This window comes from Tamandua tetradactyla, chromosome X (genome assembly GCF_023851605.1).
Source record: "Tamandua tetradactyla isolate mTamTet1 chromosome X, mTamTet1.pri, whole genome shotgun sequence".
Classification (NCBI taxonomy): domain Eukaryota; kingdom Metazoa; phylum Chordata; class Mammalia; order Pilosa; family Myrmecophagidae; genus Tamandua; species Tamandua tetradactyla.
The window spans coordinates 6067412-6086769 of record NC_135353.1 but is presented as its reverse complement, the minus strand read 5'-3'; the positions used below and the strand labels follow the sequence as shown (position 1 = coordinate 6086769).

General features: G+C 49.6%; 1 protein-coding gene across 3 annotated transcripts in view; it reads left to right on the top strand.

The window, feature by feature from the left end:
* The window catches only part of PDZD4 (PDZ domain containing 4), a 33372-nt gene that overhangs the window by 9483 nt on the left and 4531 nt on the right, over positions 1 to 19358 (top strand). The window contains exon 2 of one of the 3 annotated variants that reach the window (XM_077144985.1): positions 18793 to 19028. The exons of 1 other annotated variant lie outside the window; for it this stretch is intronic. In XM_077144985.1, coding sequence (XP_077001100.1) covers positions 18793 to 19028 — 236 coding nt within the window. Of the gene's footprint in view, positions 1 to 18792; positions 19047 to 19358 lie in introns of all 3 variants that reach the window. One more of the 3 variants, XM_077144984.1, reaches the window with a different exon arrangement.

The following is a 19358-nucleotide window of genomic DNA, read 5'->3' as shown; positions in this document are numbered from 1 at the left end:
ATAAGGACAAAGAATAAATAAATAATGGGGGTTAATGGGTAAAATAAATTGTGTAGATTGAAATGCTAGTGGTCAATGAGAGGGAGGGGTAAAGGGGTATGGGTGTATGGGTTTTTCTTTTTTCTTTTCATTTCTTTTTCTGGAGTGATGCGAATGTTCTAAAAATAATCGTAATGACTACACAACTCTGATGATATTGTGAGCCATTGATTGTATACTATGGCTGGACTGCATATGTGAAGAGATTTGTCAATAAAAATATTAAACAAAACTTAAAAGTAAATAAAACAAACACAAGCAAAAAGAGAACTAAAAAGTGTATTCTGTGACATAATAAGGGTGATATTAACTAAAAGGGGGACTATGGTGAAATAAACTTGAGAAACTGAAAAATAAAATGATCAAGGGCTTGGCCTATTGATTTGGAAGTCCCTAATGTTTGAGGTAATATCAGGGGTTTCCCAAATGGTAAAGCTTAATAGTTCCATATTTTTCCTTCCATCCCTCAGGGGACTTTGCCAATATTTTAAAATTATCTGTCCAATATACTCTGGGATGTATCCAGACATTACATTAAGCTACACAGAATTACAAGCTTTCATTCACATTCTGGACTCCCTGTGTTTGGGTTGTTTAAACGATCTCTCCAGACAGGGTGAGTGACATTATGTGCTACAGAAAATTTAGGTTCTGGACAAAATAAACCTCTCTTCCTTTGGTCTCACACAGTAGGTGAAGTTCTAAAATACAGACAATGTCTTCCTTACCCCTGTATTCTGAATTACCTTAGTCCCAACCCCATCAGCTTCATTCTTATCTCTAATTGCAATGGCGTGGATCTTTTTTTCTTTAATTGACTAAACAAAACAACATACAAACACCAACATTCTTAACATATGAACATTCCATACTTGGGGTGCAATCAATGGCTCACAATATCATCACATAGCTGTGTGTTCATCACCTTGGTCACTTTTTAGAACATTTGCATCACTCCAGAAAAAGAAATAAAAAGAAAACAGAAAAAACTCATACATACCAAACCCCTTACCCCTCCCTCTCATTGACCACTAGTATTTAATGGCGTCACAGGTGTATGATACAGTATATCACTCTGATAAATGTGCCTGTGGCCGTGATACCTCAGTAAAGCTTTAAAACCAAGAAATTCATGTTCATGCACTCCAAAGAGAGAAATAGCTAAGGCTTCTGCGAGCGCCTGGCCCAGCCCCTGTCCCTAACGGGGCTTGAGCGCGTGTCCTTTCCTGCCTGGCCTGCTGCGGGGGCCCTGCCAGGGAAAGCAGTGTGTGGTGATCATTTAGAGAGGGGACAGCTGGGGTCCAGTTCTAGCTCTGCCACCTGACCAGCTGGCAGCCAGGGCCAGCTCTCTCCATGGCTCAGTCTCTTTGTCTCTGAAATGGGGATAAACAGAAACATCGTCCAGCAAGGAAATCGGATGATCATTGATCCTAACAGGCCTCTGGGGTTGCATCTGAAGGGCAGTGGGGGGGGGGGGGTTGCTGTCCCCAAGCCATTCCATCCGTCGTTAGAGGGGTGGAAATTGATGTCCAATGACAGACATAATATCCAATATTATTTTTTTTTGTTTTTCTTCAATATTACTATTTTTGATACACACTTCTGTGTCTCCGATATTACTTCGAGAGAGAGACAAAAGCAAAGGACCCCGGGGTAGTGGAGGGTGTAACGTTCGCGACCTGTTAGGCCATGGACGGTGATAAAATTGAAGGCGTGTCTGGTCTTTTTGCACAAAAGCCAAGTCACCAGGGAAAAGGCAGGCGGGGGCTGCTGCTGGGCGCTGGCTTTGGGATGCGACAAGGCAGCCCCCCTGACTTCATGGTGCCCCCTGCCTTCCCTGATGCCCGCCCTGAGCAGCGGGCCTGGAAAGCACAGCCGCAAGAGTGAACGGTTGTGCTGATTATTTGTGGCCGCGGCTCGCGCCTTCAGCTGCTGGGACCGGGTGCCTGGGAAGACGGGAGCATGTGCCGGAGGCTGGTCTGGATGATTTCAGGAACAGATTTGCTTGTTCACATGGTGGGGGGTGGGGGGCGGGGGGCATCCCGTGTCCCTGTCCATTCCAAGCATGCCCCCGCGGCCTGGGAAGGCAGAGGGGGCCAGGGCTGTCTACAGGACCACCAGCTCCATAGCTTTGGTGCAGAGAGGGGAGGAGTAAGGCAGGGGGCAGAGAGCCTCTTTTAAAAAAATATGCAAATGAGTTTTTATTATTTGCATTCATTCTTTTTTTGAAAATATTTTTATTGAGAAATCTTCACATACACACAGTCCGCACATGGTGTACAATCACTGGCTCATAACATCATCACATAGTTGTGTATTCATATTCATCACCATGATTTTTAGAACATCTGCCTCACTCCAGAAAAAGAAATAAGAAAAGAAACAACTCATACAATCCATACCCCTTACCCCTCCCTCTCATTGACCACTAGTATTTTAATCTATCCAATTTTTTACCCTTTATTGTCCCTATTATTAATTTATTTTTCATCCTTATTTTTTTGCTCATCTGACCTTACCCTGGATAAAAGGAGCATCAGACACAAAGTTTTCACAATCACACGGTCACATTGAAAAGCTATACCATTATACAATCATCTTCAAGAAACAAGGCTACTGGAACACAGCTCTACAGTTTCAGGTACTTCCCTCCAGCCACTCCAATGCACCATAAACTAAAAAGGGATATCTATATAATGCATAAGAATAACCTCTAGGATAAGCTCTCGACTCTGAAATCTCCCAGCCACTGAGACTATTTTGTCTCATTTCTCTCTTGCCCCTTTTGGTCAAGAAAGCTGTCTCAATCTCATGATGCCGGGTCCCAGCTCATTCTAGGATTTCTATCCCACGTTGTCAGGGAGATTTACACCCCTGGGAGTCATGTCCCACAAAGGAGGGAGGGCAGTGAGTTCACCTGCAGAGTTTGCTTAGAGAGAGAGAGGCCACATCTGAGCAACAAAAGAGGTTCTCTGGGGGTGGCTTTTAGGTGTAATTTTAAGTAGGCTTAGCCTATCCTTTGCAGGAATAAGCTTCATGGGATGAACCCCAAGATCAAGGGCTCAGCCTATTGAATTGATTGTCCCCACTGTTTGCGAGAATATCAGGAATTCCCCAAAGGTGGAAGTTGAATATTTACCCCTTTATCCCCAGTCCCTCAAGAGGATTTTGCAAACACTTTTATTCTCTGAAGAGCACCTCTTAAGTGCTTGCCTGTGGGGTGGTGGAAGTACTCCCTGGTCCTTCAGGGGACGCCTTCCTGTTCAGTGTCCCTCCACCTCAAGGTGCTCGTTAAAATGCGGGTTCTGATGGAGTCCAGGGACTCTGCATTTCTAACAACTCTCCTGATGTGGATGTTGCTGACCCGTGGAACTGGAGATAAATGAATGGAGGCCCAAAGCCCATCTGCACTGGGGGACCAAACTTGTCACAAATAAAGGTAGCAGCTTCACTTTGGACCTAGCCAAGCAGAATTTCCAGGGGTCACTGCACAAGTGGGACTCTGGGGGACACACCCCCCTCCGTATCACGTGCCACCAGCTCACCGTCCTTTCCCCGCCCCCCTCTCCTGCTGACAGGCATGCAGACACCATCAAACCAACAAGAAGGCATTTGCCATGGAGCCCTTCCCGGCTTCCTCTGGCTTACCCGCCCCTGGGCAGGTGAAGGTGGGCTCAGAGTTATGGACATGGATGGGTGGCTGGCCGAGGTGGCCTGGACTCGGGGGGGGTATATATATAAATACATGGCTACAAAAGCCCAGAGAACTCAGATAGAAACACCCAGAGAAGTTTGGAGAGAGCTTAGAGCGAAAAGCCCCAGAAGAGCTAAGAGGGGACCCACCGAAGAAGCTACTGGAACCAGAAGCTGACAGCAGTGAAACCCGGGAGCCAGGACCAGCAGGACATGGCCATGTGCCTTCTCATGCGACAGAAGGTCCCAGATGCCAGCGGCCTGTCTTCAGAGTCCAGGTATCATCCTGTTGATGTGTTAATTGGGATATTTTCACAGCCTTAGAAGTGTAAATTGTAAATTAATAAATGCCCATTGGAAAAGCCAACCCATTTCTGGTACATTACATTCTGGCAGCTTTTAGCAAACCAAAAGCGTGTGATCCGTGATTGTATCCTGGAACAAAAACAAAAATCAAGAGCTGCAAAGGCCCTGCTGGTGTGAGTGGAGAGATCTGAAGATGCAGTGTGGCCCATCATGTGGAACCCCATGAGTGTATCTCCTTGTCATGTATGGTGCTGTGGTTTCGAGGAGAACGGGGGGGGGGTTGAAGGTGTCAGCTTCTTGCTTTCAGATGTCACTGCAGATGTGCTTGGGAGGGAAGCCAGAAGACAGGTGTAAAAATGTGCCCTCGGGAGAAATCCGGGTGAAGGGAAGGCAAATGGGCCGGCGCTTCTGGGGGGTGACACTTCTCAAAATCCAGAGCAGGGACTCAGACTTCTGTTGTCTGAGAAAGGACAGCGCTGCAGAGAACCTGGAGCTTGGGTCCCGCGGCTCTTTGCTCTCCTCCGATGCTCCCTCCGGGTCTGGGGGCACCATAAATTGCCTGGGCCCCGGAAACCAGCTCCCTGCAAGGTTGCCGCTGGGGCGCTGGATAGCGCCACTGGGGAAGCTTCTGGAGGCCTGGATGAAAGTTTCCAGGCCAAGCAACCAGGGCAGATAGTGAGGGGGCAGCACAAACTAAGACAGGCCTCAGCGTTCTACAGATCGGTCCTTCAAGTCCCTGCCACGAGTCCCCCGGTGTGGGTCTCGTGCAGCCGCTCGGCCTTTCCCCACTGCCCTGGACAGCAGAGCCTGACAGCCGGCCGGTGATCCGAAGCCGCGATCCTGGGTTAGAGGGCAGCTCCCGCTATCCGTTCTCCCCAGCCTGAGTTTCCTCATCTGTCAAGTGGGAGCAAGGAGCCTCGGAATGTGGCAACCTTGGGGAGGGAGGAGGGGCTTGGACATTGTGTAGTTTAAGCCCCTTTGCCCGCTTGTTACAAATGAGAGTGAAACGGGGAGCGGAGGCCCCGCCCGGGCTGGGACCAGGGTCCCCCCACCCCCACCCCAGTCCCCCAGGTCAGGGCTCTTTCTCTGCCCCCCTCGGTCCATTCTCCGTGTGCCAGCAAGTCAGCGTCAATGCATGGGGCCCGTGTGCTGGGGGCTCCCCGTCCCCGCGGGCCACGGGAGGGTCCCCTCGAACGAGGCCTGGGGGTGGCATGGGGGTGGCGGGTCGCCAGCGCGCAACTGCGGCCGGCCGGCCTGGCCCCTCCTCCGCCACCGCAGCCTCGGCGCGCTCTTTGTCTGCGGCTCCCGGGCCGGGGGCGGGGCGAGCGCCGACGGGGCCCCGCCCTCCGCGTCCCGGTTCCGGCGTGGCGGGGACCCTGACCCGCCCCCCCCCGCCTGGGCCCCCCGCCGCGCGATCGCGACCTGACCGCGCCCACGTCCCAGCCCAGCCCCCATCCGCATTCCCCGCCTCCCGGTCCCCTGTCCCCCACGCTCCTTGGCTCCTGTCCCCACCCCCACCCCCACCCCCACCTCCCACGCCGCCCCTGGCATTGTGCATCATTCATTTACCGCTTCTCTCGTCTACACCCGCTTCCCGGACCATCTTCCACGTCGCGACTAAGTCCAGAGCAATTCCCGGTGAAATTCAACAGCCTCTGGTAGTGAAAGACCCGCCGACTGGGGAGCTGGGGTTGGCACCCGGGGGTGGGCAGGAGCACGGGGATGTGCGCAGGTACCGCGGACTCCAAGGTGCAGATAAAATTGTGTGTTGGGTGAAACACTCCGGGTCCCTGCGCCCCACCCGTGAGTCCTCCCGCAGCTTAGCACTTCGGCCCAGCAGCTCCTGCCTGGCAATCTAAATCTAGAACATCTTTTTAAAAAATATTTTTATTGACAAATCTCTACATACATACAGTCCGTTCACATTATACAATCAGTGATTCACAATATCATCACATAGTTCTGTTTTCATCACTATGATCATTTTTGGAACTTTTTTTTGGGGGGGGGGTACATGGTCTAGAATCGAACCCGGGTCTCCCTCATGCAAGGCGAGCATTCTACCACTGAACCACCCATGCACCCTTTTTAGAACATTTTTTTCTCTCCAGAAAAAGAAATAAAAAGAGATAAAATGAAAAAACCCCATACATCCCATACCCCTTACCCCTCCCTCTCACTGACCACTAGTATTGCAGTCAACCCAGTTTTTATTTTTTTACACCTTATCCCCCCTATTTCTTTCTTTCTTCCCCCCCCCCCCCATTTATTTCTTATCCATGTTTTTTACTCATCTGTCCTTGCCCTGGATAAAAGGAGCATCAGACACAAGGTTTTCACAGTCACATTGTAAAAGCTATATCATTATACAACCATCTTCAAGAAACATGGCTACTGGAACACAGCTCTACAGTTCAGGTACTTCCCTCCAGCCTCTCCAATACACCATTAACTAAAAAAGGATATCAATATAATGCATAAGAATAACCTCCAGGATAACCTCTCTGCTGTGTTTGAAATCTCTCAGCCACTGACACTTCATCTTGTCTCAGTTCTCTTTCTCCTTTTGGTCAAGAAGTTTTTGTTAATCCCATGATGCTGGGTCCTGGCTCACCCCGGGATTTCTGTCCCACGTTGCCAGGGAGATTTACACCCCCTGGGAGTCATGTCCCATGTAGGGGGGGAAGGCAGTGAGTTCACCTGCTGAGCTGGCTTAGGGAGAGAAGCCCGGAACATTTTTATCAGCCCAAAAGGAATCCCTGTACCCATTAGCAGTCACTCCCCTTTCCTCTTCTCCGAGCCCCTGGCACCCACAAATGTGCTATGAATTTGCTTATTCTGGACATTTCATATAATATGTAGCCTTTTGTGCTTGGGTTCTTATACTTACCGTTATTTTTTCGAGGACAGTCCACACTGTAGCATGTGTCAGTACTTCCTTCCCTTCAGTGGCTGAGTGATACCTCTCTGTGTGTGTATCTACTACACTTTATGTGTCCATCCATCCATTGGTGACACTTGGGTTGTTTCAGTCTACTTGACAAGTGAATCCCTGTTTTGAATTCTTTTTGGGTGTTTATCCAAGAATGGGATTGCTGGGTCTTATGGCAATGTTGTTTCACGTTCTGAGGAACTGCCAAAGTGTTTTCCGCAGCTGCTGTGCCAGTTTACATTCCCACCAGCAATGCACGACGGTCCTAGTTTCTCTGCAGCCTCAATGCTTATTTTCCGATTTTTAAACTTTAGCCATTCTAGTGGGTATGGAGTGGCAGTGGTACCAAGTTCTTGTCCAAATCAAGAAAGCCGGGGAGGAGCCTGGCTCTGATGCCCCTGGACATGCCTCTGCTTATGCCTCCCCCTCCCCAGGTGGGCTGGGACCTCCCGCCTTCTGCTCAGTCCCCCGGGCTGGGGAGTTCCGAGCCCACACCTTGGCCACCCACACAAGCCCTTCTGCCCTCTTAGAGGGAGCCAGTGGGGGGCGGCGCAGAGGGGCCTGCGCTGGGAGGGGGGGGGCAGGCAGCCGGGAGGAAGCTCTGTTCAGCCCCGCCCCCAGCCCCAGGCCCACTGAGGCCGGGTCGCCAGGCCCTCCCAGAAGCAGCTTCCCAGCATTTCCTGGGGTGGGCATGGGGCCCACTCGGCGCCCTCTTCTGGGGATAGGGGGACTGTGGCCCGGCCCCTCCTTCCAGGTGGGCAGACTCTGGCCACATCCTGGAGGTGAAGGCCTTTCCCCCACCCTGCAGCCCCCAGCCAGGCCCCCACCCCAACCCTGGTCCCCACATCCTCCTCCACTCTCGGTTTCTAGGGCCACTCCTTCCTCCTTTTTTGAAAAATGCATATATATTTAAAAAACATTGCATATTTTGTAGAATGGAATGATATCTTATTGTTTTGTTTGTTGTTAATTTTTTTAATTAATAAAAAAGCTTCAAAAAACATATTGCATATTTTAGTGAATATATTAAACATAAAATGTAAACTTAAATTGTATTATACATCTTTTAAAAATATTTTTATTGTAAACAACAAACATACATTCTTTTTCTTTTAAGCTTTTTTATTGTAGAGGAGTATAACATATACAAAGCAATGAAATAAAAAAGCAATAGTTTTCAGAGCACTGTTCAACAAGTGGTTACAGGACAGATCCCAGAGTTTGTCATGGGCTACCATACCATCCTCTCAGATTTTTCCTTCTAGCGGCTCCAGAATAGGGGAGGCTGGAGGGCTTAAATAGTTTTTTATCATCACAATCGTCTTTTTTTTCCTTCTTGTTTGTGAAAAATAACACATAAAGAAAAAAGCTAGAAATTTCAACACACAGCAACACAATTAGTTGTTTTTGAGAAATCTTCACACATACAGTCCATACATGGTGTACAATCAGTGGCTCATAATGTCATCACATAGTTGTGTATTCATCACCATGATCATTTTAGAACATTTGTATCACTCCAGAAAAAGAAATAAAAAGAAAAAAAAACTTATGCTTCTCATACCGCTTGTTCCTCTGTCTCACTGACCACTAGTATCTCTATCTACCTAATTTATTTTAAACTTTGTTCCTCCTATTTTTTTTCTATACCCCTTACCACTCCCTTTCATTGATCACTAGTATTTCAATCTACTCAATTTGTTTTAACATTTGTTCCCACTATTATTTATTTATTTTTAACCCATATTTTTACTCTGTCCATACTGTACAAAAATGTTTGACATACAAACATTTTTTAATAATATGACAAAATTCATATACTTTATTATGTAAAATAAAACATATAGCATGAGTGATGAAATCTAGGAGGCAAAACCCCAGGATTCTATATATACGAAAAGTTTTGGAAGGTGTATCAGTCTAAAACTATTATACATCCCAGAAAAATGATGTTTTAATCCTGGTCCAATCTTGTGGGGGCAACTGTTTCTCAAAATTTCCAAGTGCATTTTAACAAGTAGTTGTAGAACAGATTCCAGAGTTTGGTATGGGTTACAATTCCACACTTTCAGATTTTTCCTTCTAGCTGCTGTAAAATACTGGAGACTAAAAGAGATATCAGTATAGTGATTCAGCAATCACATTCATTTGTTAAACCCTACCTTCTCTGTACAACTCCACCACTCCCTTTGATCTTTCTCCCACTCTTTAGGGCTATTTGGGCTATGCCCATTCTACCTTTTTCATGTTGGGAGGGGCTGTTGATAATATGGGGAAGGGGGATGGAACTAGCTGATGTTCTGGAGAGGCTGGACCCTCTGCATTTCAGGACTTATCTGGTCCAGGGACCCATTTGGAGGTTGTAGGTTTTGGAAAGTTACCCTAGTGCATGGAACCTTTGTAGAATCTTATATAATGCCCTAGGTGTTCTTAGGATTGGCTGGAATGGTTTTGGTTGGGGGTTTGGCAAGCTATGATAGGTAGCAATGTTTAACTGAAGCTTGAGTAAGAGTGACCTCCAGAGTAGTCTCTCAACTCTATTTGAACTCTCCCAGCCACTGATACCTTATTTATTATTTTTTTAAATATTGAGAAATCTTCATACACATACAGCCCATACATGGTGTACCATCAGTGGCTCACACTATCATCACAGTGGTTGGGTATTCATCACCGTGATCTTTTTTAGACCATTTGCATCACTCTAGAAAGCACTCCTTCCTGTTTTGAAGGTCAGTGCAGTTGGGAAGGAAGTTAAAGCCGCAGAGGGGTGAAGAGCCTGCACGCGGTTGCCCAGACCAGGTCTGATGTGCCTTCATTGTCGCTGCCTCCTGGCACTGTTTCTGCAATGGCACCCAAGGGGCCCAAGCCGCGAGGCCCGCCCAGCTGGCCACAGTCCCAGCCAGGGGTGTGGGTGGGGTGGTTCCCAGAGTACAACCCAGCTAATGGCCACCAACTCTGGGGGCCTCAGAGAAACTAAGGAAAACTGAGAGCATCTGGCAGGCTAGATGGTTTTGTATGTTTTCCTTCTGATTCTAAAACTCATGTTGAGTGTAGGAAATTTGAGAAGATACTGCAGAGAATAAAGAAAACAGAACTCACCAATAAATACTATCTCCTGGAAATAGCACTGCTAACATTTTTACATTTGTAAGTATTTCCTTCCAGACATTAAAGAAATTACTGTGTAATAATTAATACCTCCAATTCCATCGACTGGATGACGCATAACATATTGTGAAGGAAAGAAAAGTGATTTTAAAAGCTGTTGCACTAGTGCATTTCCAGAATCACAGAAGTGCCGAGAGAGTGAGTTCACAACATCAGGCTCATGCTAGATGGAAGCAGGCTATTTTGCTTCATTTTTTTAATTGCGGGAATTTTCCCGTGATGTTATTCTATTTGGAAGTGGTGGTGGTGGTAAACATTTATTTTTTTCACGAAACAATGAATCCAAACTATATAAACTTTGGAATATAGGAGAACTAGTCTCCCAGGTTCCCACACTCTTACCCAGCATTTTTAGATATTCTTTCCTAGCCTTTTTCCCATATACGTGGCTATTTATATGGTACAATATAGCACATGTATAGTTTCATATCCTTTCGGAGAAACAAATTATGGTCTTTCCATACAATGGAATATTATTCAGCTGTAAAAAGGAAGTTCTGATCGTGCTACTACAGGCAGGAAACCTGAAAGCATTATGCCGACACAAGCATGCAAAAGGACAAATAACATATGATTCTGTTTCTATGAAATTGTCCAGAATACATGAATCCATAGAGATAGGAAACAGATTAGTGGTTGCTAGGAGTTTTGGGTAGTTGCGGGGAGGGGACAGGGGTAGTGACTGCTAATGGCTATGGGGTCTCTTGTTGGGGTGATGAGATATTCTAAAATTGATTGTGGTGATCGTGGCACAGTGTAAAATGGCTAAAAGATGTCAATTTTACGTTTAGGTGTATTTTACTCCCCACAGAAAGTGGTGCTGCCTGAAAGTCCTTGAAATTTAAGTCATGCAAAGATTTAGTGTTATGCTTTCAGATAAAGTAGAGCAAATTTACAGGGTCAGAGGGTAGGAAGGTTTTCAAGACTCTTTAGAATTTTTGACAATTGCCCTCCAGAGTTTTTTTTTTTTTTTTTTTTAACTATTTTACACTCCTGAGGTAAGATTCAGACTGAGAGTGGGCCTACAAAGGGTGATGGGGGCTGCTCAGTGCCCTGGGGCCTGGAGGTGGCTGCTGCTCTTGAGAACAGCGATCTAGAAGCTTCAAACTAGCTGGCTGGCCTCTTGCATTCTAGAAGCTTCCAACAGCCAGTACTCGGGGCCCAGGGCAGTGTAGGCTTCTGGGGTGCACATGGGCATTCGGCCTCCCCCAAGTGGGGTGCAAGGGTCCCTTGGGCCACATTTCCCGGCAGGGGGCGGGGGGCCGGAGGCTGGCCTCACCGCTGGAGGGCAGGGCCAGGGCACTCTTTGCCAGAGTGTGCAGTAGACAGTGAACCTTCCGTTAAAGGAAGTTCAGCTCGACTCGGGAGAGGGGCTTGAGCTGCAGTGGCCAGTGTGGGCCCACCCCGGCAGCAATGCAGAAAGGAGAGAGCTCCCGATGCTGCCAGGACGCTGCGGGGAGGATATAAAGCCCTGGGCTGGAGGCTGGCTGCTGTGCTGTCCCTGGACACATTTATTTTCATTTTTGTGCCCTTCTGTTTCGTTAGCCTGGTGCTTCCAGCATGTGGTACTTTTCCAATTAGAAGGACAAAGCTGCACGTTTTTACCCAATCAGTTGTGCTGGGAACTGGAGAAGGAGCAGGCTGCATGCCCATGCCTGGGGGATGGTGTGGGGGTTCCCCACGTGGCCAGCCCCGCCCCGCCCCTGCCCGAAGCCTGCTGGAGATGAGGCTGCCAACTGGGCCGAGGGATGGCCGTGGCCCATTCAAGTGGCCTTTTGATTCGGGAAGCATGGAAGAAGACACAGTGGATTTCTTCCAGATTGTTCCAAAGGAGGCAGTTTGGCATTCGATGAAGGAAAGATTTTTTAAATTTTTATTAATAAAACCAATCAACATACAATATGAACATTCTTTTTTTCATCACATAGTTGTATATTCATCACTGATCATTTCTTAGAGTATTTGCATCAATTCAGAAAAAGAAATAAAAAACAAAACAAAAAACATTCATACATACCATATCGCTTACCCCTCCCATTCACTGATCCACCAGCATTTCAATCTACTAAATTTATTTTGACGTTTGTTCCCCCTATTATTTATTTATTTTTAATCCATATGTTTTACTCATTTGTCCATAAGGTAGATAAAAGAAGCATCAGACACAAGGTTTGAAGGGAAGATTTTTCCCTCTTTTTTAATTATTTTTTAAAAAATACCAAAAACCACCAAACAAACGCAAAGATTCTTAACTTTTGATCATTCTGTTCTACATATATAATCAGTAATTCACAATATCATCACATAGTTGCATGTTCATCATCATGATCATTTCTTAGAACATTTGCATCTATTCAGAAAAAGAAATAGACAACAGAAAAAAAATCCATACATACCATACCCCTTATCCCTCCCTTTCATTGATCAATAGCATTTCAAATTAAATTTAACATTTGTTCCCCCTATTTATTTATTTATTTATTTATTTATTTTTTTTTTTTTGAAAGGAAGGAAAGACAGAGAAGGAAGGAAGGATGGAAGGAAGGAAGGGAGGAAGAAAGGGAAACATTTTTAAACATTTTCTTGTTTTATTATATTTTGTTTGTTTATTTGTTTTTTACATGGGCTGGGGCCGGGAATCGAACCGGGGTCCTCCGGCACGGCAGGCAAGCACTCTTGCCCGCTGAGCCACCGCGGCCCGCCCCCCTATTTATTTTTATTCCATATGTTTTACTCATCTGTTGATAAGATAGATAAAAGGAGCATCAGACACAAGGTTTTCACAATCACACAGTCACACTGCGAAAGCTATATCATTATAGAATCATCTTCAAGAAACAAGGCTACTGGAACACAGCTCTACATTTTCAGGCAGTTCCCTCCAGCCTCTCTGTTACACCTTAACTAACAAGGTGATATGTACTTAAGAATAACCTCCAGGACAACCTCTCGACTCTGAAATCTCTCAGCCACTGACACTTTATTTTGTCTCATTTCTCCCCCTTCTGGTCAAGAAGGTTTTCTCAATTCCTTGATGCTGGATCCCGACTCATCCCAGGATTTCTGTCCCACATTACCAGGGAGATTTACATCTCTGGGAGTCCTGTCCCATGTAGGGGGGAGGGCAGTGAGTTCACCTGCCATGTAGGCTTAGAGAGAGAGAGACCACATCTGAGCAACAAAAAGAGGTTCTCTGGGGGTGACTTAGGCCTAATTTTAAGTAGGCTTGACCTATCCTTTGCAGGAATAAGTTTCATAGGTAGAACCCCGAGATCGAGGGGTCAGCTTATTGATTTGCTCATCCCCACTGTTTGCGAGAATATCAGAAATTCTCCAAATGGGGAAGTTGAATATTTCCTCCTTTCTTCCCATTCCCCCAACGGGACTTTGCTAATACTTCTTTCTTCATGGTCCATATCACTCAGGGATATATCAGGGCATCACACTAACCTGGACAAACCAACAAAGTCTCATGGCCCTATTCAAGATTCCATGTACTTACGGTGTTCAGCTGACCATACAGGTTAAATTAGGAAATGCACTGCCCAAAGTGTAAATGTTGCACCCAGTAAACATCTCTCGCTTTAGTGTAATAGTGAGAGTTTTCTGACAGTGAACTTGGTTCGCTCACTCCAGGGGAAGCTGCTGCCCACAGATCCACAAGGAACCATGACCCTAACTTTATGTTCCTTCAAAGTAGCAAAAGAGGACAGGCCCCAGGCCTGCGGACCCCTTAGGTGCTGATATCCCCTGTGGGGGCCCAGGAGGGGCAGGAAGTGGTGGGCAGGTGCAGAGGAAGCCCAGGTGAAGGAGGGCGCCACCTCTCCGCCCCGGGAGAGCACGGCAGAGGGTGAGAGGGGAGAGAAGGCTGAGGCAGGGGACAAAGGAAGAGAAGGGAAGTGACAGGGAAGGTGAGGCCCTGGGCAGGGGAGGGTGGAGGGCTCACCCTCCCCACCCACCCTCAGACCCCATCTGCACCTGCACCTCACACTCCACCGATCCCACCTTTTATTCGCCCAGGGGACAGCAAAAGCTGCCGTGTCCCCGATGCCCCACCCTCCCATGGGGTTCAGCGTGAGACATTTCCAGGATCCAGGAAAATAGTGGGTGTAATTTTTGCATTGCATGTGGACCTGTCACCCAAGCATGACATTTGGCCCCATTGGTCTCGGCATTTTCCCTTTCAAAGTGTTTAAAGACAGTCTCGAAGCTTCCTGTGCATCCACCTTGCCCCACTGCCCTCTTTCCTTCTCCAGGGGGACTTGCTGCTGGGCACTCAAACGTCCGCCGCCTACTGTTTATGCTGTTTGTGCTGGTAATAAATATGCTTGTTTCCAGAAACCATGGGCGCGAATGTACCTCAACCGTTTTTTTCTTTTCTCCTATCGACAGGCATTGGGCTGTTGCCAGGGCCTGTTCGGAAGACTGCAGCTGTGCCTGCATCCTCTCGGGCCATTGCCTGGTGGCAGCTGTTCTCATTTGCTTGCGTCCCAGGGTCCCGAAGTGGCAGCTCGTGGCAGCCTCTCCAGCACTTGTTGCTCGGGTTTCGGCTCCAGGACTGCCTGTTGCTTCCCTTTTGCCCATTTTCCTATCGAGTTGCTCATATTTGCTGAATGTTCTGTAGGAATTTCTCTCCGGGTTCTGGATAATCCCTTATCCATCCTGTGCATTGTGTCTGGTATTGTATAATGGAAGTTTTATGTTTCAGCCTGGTCAATTGTGTCTATCTTTCCCATTAGGATTTGCCTGTATATACTTTTTTAATCTTAAGAAATTCTTAAGCGTGGCATTTGCTTGCGGGGCTGGAGGGGCAGTAGGTCTGCCTTGGGACCCGTTGACATGGACGTGCCTTTTGGATGTCAGGGTGGCCCCCTTGAGTCAGGCACCTGGAGATCAGGGACAGGCCACTAGCGGTGTTGGTGGCTTGGGCTTGGCTGTCGCGTTCTCTTCCTTGTGACAGCAGGGTGGGGGACAAGGCCGAAGGCAGGACAAAAAGAGCTTTCGCCTTCCCAAGGGGAGAGTGGCACAATCGCGCCTCTTTCCCAAGGGCAAGGGGAAGGCTGCCTGGCTGGCACGGGCAACCACTCTGGGCCCCCGGTTTGAGGGGCTGCGTGTGCTCCGGGCCCGCCCCCCTCCCGCCACCCTGGCCCTCGCCAGCTAGCTCTGCGCCACCCTCCCCAGTGCCTGGGACCGGTTTCCACAGCAACGCTGCTGCTGGGTAACCATTCCCTGGAGAAAGACATTCTTGCGGTTGTCAGTGTCACCTGCATATCCCATGATGTGCTTGTCACCCGTCCCCAGGAGTGTCCCCCACAGAGGCCCTGAGGACAGCTCCGAGCCTTTTTCTTCCCACTTTGCCTACCCTTAAAGGCACAGCCAGCTGGTAAATGCTCCCAGACCCAAAGCTCTGATAAGGAGCTGCTTTCCCATCTCCGGGGTGTAAATTCTCCCACAGTGGCTGATGGGAGGTGGAGAAGAGAGGCGCAGCCACACCCAATTATATAAGTATTTCCATCTCAAAGAGCTGCCGGAGCACAGAAAATGGCTAAACATCAAATCATTAGAAAGCGATCGGTTTTATTTCTCACCTTTGCATTGGATACAGTTTATGTCACTGTAAGTTTAGAAAGCTGGCTCCAGTGTCCCCTGACAAGGGCCTCTGTACAACACCTTCTTGTCCTAAAAACTCTGCGGCCATTGTACTCTCTGAGCCGATAATTCCACTTCTAGAACCTTTGACTCAGCTGTAGGTCTATGTAACAAAATGTGTCTTTGCACCCTTCTTTGTAATAGCCAAGATTTGCAGTCAATTTTAGCAGGTGCTGGTGCTTTTTTGGGTCCTCAGGAGCCTGCTGCTCCAAAATGATAGATGTAGAGGAAAGACTGGAAGGAAACATGCCAACATAGCACTGGCATTCTGCAGCCCTGAGAGCTCCTGTGATTTCTGTTTTCTTCCTATGGCTTTCTGTATTTCCCAAATGGTCTATTTTACAATGAACCTTTCATAATCAGACAAAATTGATTTAAAAAATAACAATAAAGCTCCCTTCCCCCCCATGGGAAGCTTGGGCACCAGGACTTTGGATTACAGGGGCTGAGAGGAATTGGGTGGCCAGGATGGCCCTAGGACTCCCTTTGCTTTTCAAAGACAGTCTGTCTGTCTTCCTGGAAAGAAATCAGCAGGGCTGTTCTGTTATGTTGCAGCCAGGAAAACATGATTTTGCCAAGACAGAGCAAGCCCCTGCCCCAGGATTTGGCATCTTTGTGAAGCACCTTATTCCCCTGAGAAGGAAGAGGATAGGGAGCCACGGTTGCTGAGAGCGTGCGTGTCAGAGGAGCCTTGGAACGGCAAATACTTGGAACAGAGAGGCAGACACAGTCATGACATAGCCCCATCGGCCTGTGCCCGCCCCTCTCATCCCACAGAAGCTCCCGCCTGCTCGGCCCCCCTCTCCCACCCTGCAGGTGGTGACGCCCGCTCCCAGCGCTGCCCCTGCTCCACGCTGCCCCCCTCAGCTCTGCTTGGGGTAGCACCCCAGCGTCCTGCCTGCCTTCTTGGCTCCTCTCCTTTGCTGAGGAAGTCCTCCATTACCCACCTCCCCTAGGCAGGGTGTGGCCAGGCCCTCTGCTTTTTTTTTTTTTGTAAGAGGTTTTTAATTTCATCTTGGTATGTTACTAAGGAGTGGAATCAGGATCTCTGTTGACTTTCACTCACATAGTGTCAGCTACATTCTCCACCTCATCTCGAGCACAGCAGCTGGCGGCGCGATACAGCATCTGTAAGATTCTCATTCACCAGAAGGGTTTGGGTTTCTTGGTGGTTTGCACAGATTATAAACAAGAGCACAAAAATCACGCAACGTAGACTCTACCAGAAGAGGCCATGTTCGCTCAGGCTTTGCAGAGCGTAGGGGGTGGGGGGGGGAGCGGCGCTGTGTCCGAGACTCCAGTGGCAGCCCCAGGAGTGAGGCTGAGGAGGTCACCACCCCTCTCAGAGCAGGAGCCCCAGCTGGCCTCCGCGCTGTGGCTGCCCAGGAGCCTTCCCAGCACAGAAATTCCGCATTCGAGCACCACAGGTGGAAAAGATGGTGTAGACCAGTCCCTGCGGACAATGGCTGCCGGGTCTCCTGTGCTCAGGGTCAGGAGAGCGAACCAGAAGGGAGGGCTCTGCGCCTCTACCTCTCACTCCACGGGCTCCACGAGGCTGTTCAGAAGCAGACCCTCTAAAGTAGGGGTTAGCAAGCTTTTTCTGTAAAGAACCAGATACTACAGATAGTAAATATTTTAAGTTTTGTGGGTCATATACTGTCTCTGAGTCATACTCTTTAAAATCCTTTATTAATGTAAAAACTATTCTTAGCTTGCAAGTCATACAAAAACAAGCCTAAAGGCCCAATTTGGGCTGCAGGCCGCAGTTTGCCAAGCCCTGCTGTAGAGCGCTGCATGGTGCCCGCCCGCAGCCCCCCAGCCTTAGCCTCTTCCCCACTTAAGGACTCTGACCCTGCCTTGAGCTGCTACCTCTGCCGGCCCAGGCTTTGCAGAAGGGACTGTGGCAGGTGGAGCAGCTCTCCTGCTCTGTCAGGCCCTCTGCTTTTATCCTCACCTCCCCAGGCCCAGAAGAGGCCTTCTAGAAGCTGCTAAGCAGATGAGGAAGCCTGCAAGCTTCCTTGAGTGCCACCTCCTCCAGGAAGTATTTCCTCATTGGCCCTTGCTGCTTGTTTCTTGTGGATCCCATGACTTGCCCCTCGAATTCTGGAGGCGTCTCCTCCACCTGTCTTATTTGTAGTGGACAGATGGTCCTATCTTCCCTACCCACCCTGCCCTCCCCTGTGCCCCCAGGAGCTTTTTGAGGTCAGTGATGCTTTGGGTTGGCTTGGCCAGCTTGCAGGCGACTGTCCCAGTCCCAATACCTGCTGGGTGCCCCAGAACCAGTGGCTGGGCTGGGCCTGGCTTTCCCCCATGGTGGCCTTGATTAAGGGCACCCCTTATGCCTGCCCAGTGTGGACTTTGCTTCTCTGCCCCCCCCCCCTGGATCCAGCCTGCCTCTGCCTGCTCTTCCCACGAGGCTTGGCAGTCCTGCCAGCTCGTGACTCCAACTCGGCCCCTTAGAGCCTCAGTATTCTCATCTGTCACTGCAGCATCTCCCTTGGGGCTGTGGGGGAGTGACAGTTCAATGGAGCCCCACATCCAGGTGCCCTGCCTGGGACCTGGCCCTTAGCAGGCACCCTAGAATAGGAAGTGGTGGCTTTTGTCAGGGGTCACGGGTCACCCTGGCATGTCTCGTAGGCATTTCCAGGAGGCTCTCTGGGTGTGCTGAGGGCAGAGACTGTGTGCTCCTCTTCTCCCCACCCTTCCCCGACCCTCTGGCCCTAGTGGGACCTGGCGATGGCTTTTTGATGGAGGAAGCCAGTGGGGAGGGGACTCGGTCTTCCCTGTCCCGGAGGGTTTGCTGGTCCTTGCCACGTGCTGTCCCGGGCCAGCTCTGGACCCGGGGGTCGGCCAGAGAATGAGGGTGCCCGGGAGAGCCCTGGGGAAGACCCATGGGGTGCCGGCCGGCCGAGGCTGGGGCTGGGGGGCCTGCTGGGCCTCTGGAGAACCAGGCAGCCACCCGGCGGGGGTCCTCACGGGGTGGGGGCGTGTCTCTGCCGCAGGTGAACGGGAAGGAACTCTCCAGGCTGTCTCAGGAGCAAACCCTGGAGGCCCTGCGCGCCTCCAAGGAGCCCCTGGTGATCCAGGTGCTAAGGCGGAGCCCCCGCCTCCGGGGGGACAGCTCCGGCCACGACCTGCAGCTGGTGGACAGCGGCACGCAGACCGATATCTCCTTCGAGCACATCATGGCGCTGGGCAAGCTACGGCCGCCCTCCCCGCCCGTGGTCGTCCTGGAGCCGTACGTCCCTGCCGAGCTGTGAGTCGCCCTCAGGAGGGCCCCGGGCCCTGCCTTGGACGGGCACCCAGAGGCCGCGCCCAAGCAGCTCTGAGCCTGGCAGGGAGATGCCACCCGCACCCCTCCCCAACCAGCAGGCTTCGCCGTCGGCCTCCAGAAGCTTCCAGGCCTCCAGCCTCAGGCTGGGCCGGCCAAGCGGGGCCTCCCCGTGGTATCTGCCCCTAGGGTCAGGGGAGGAGCCTCGACCCCCCCCCCCTTCATCCTCTCTCCTCCGCTCGCCCCATCATCTTCTACATCTCAGGCCTCACTCCTTTGGTCTCGCATCCCGTGCCT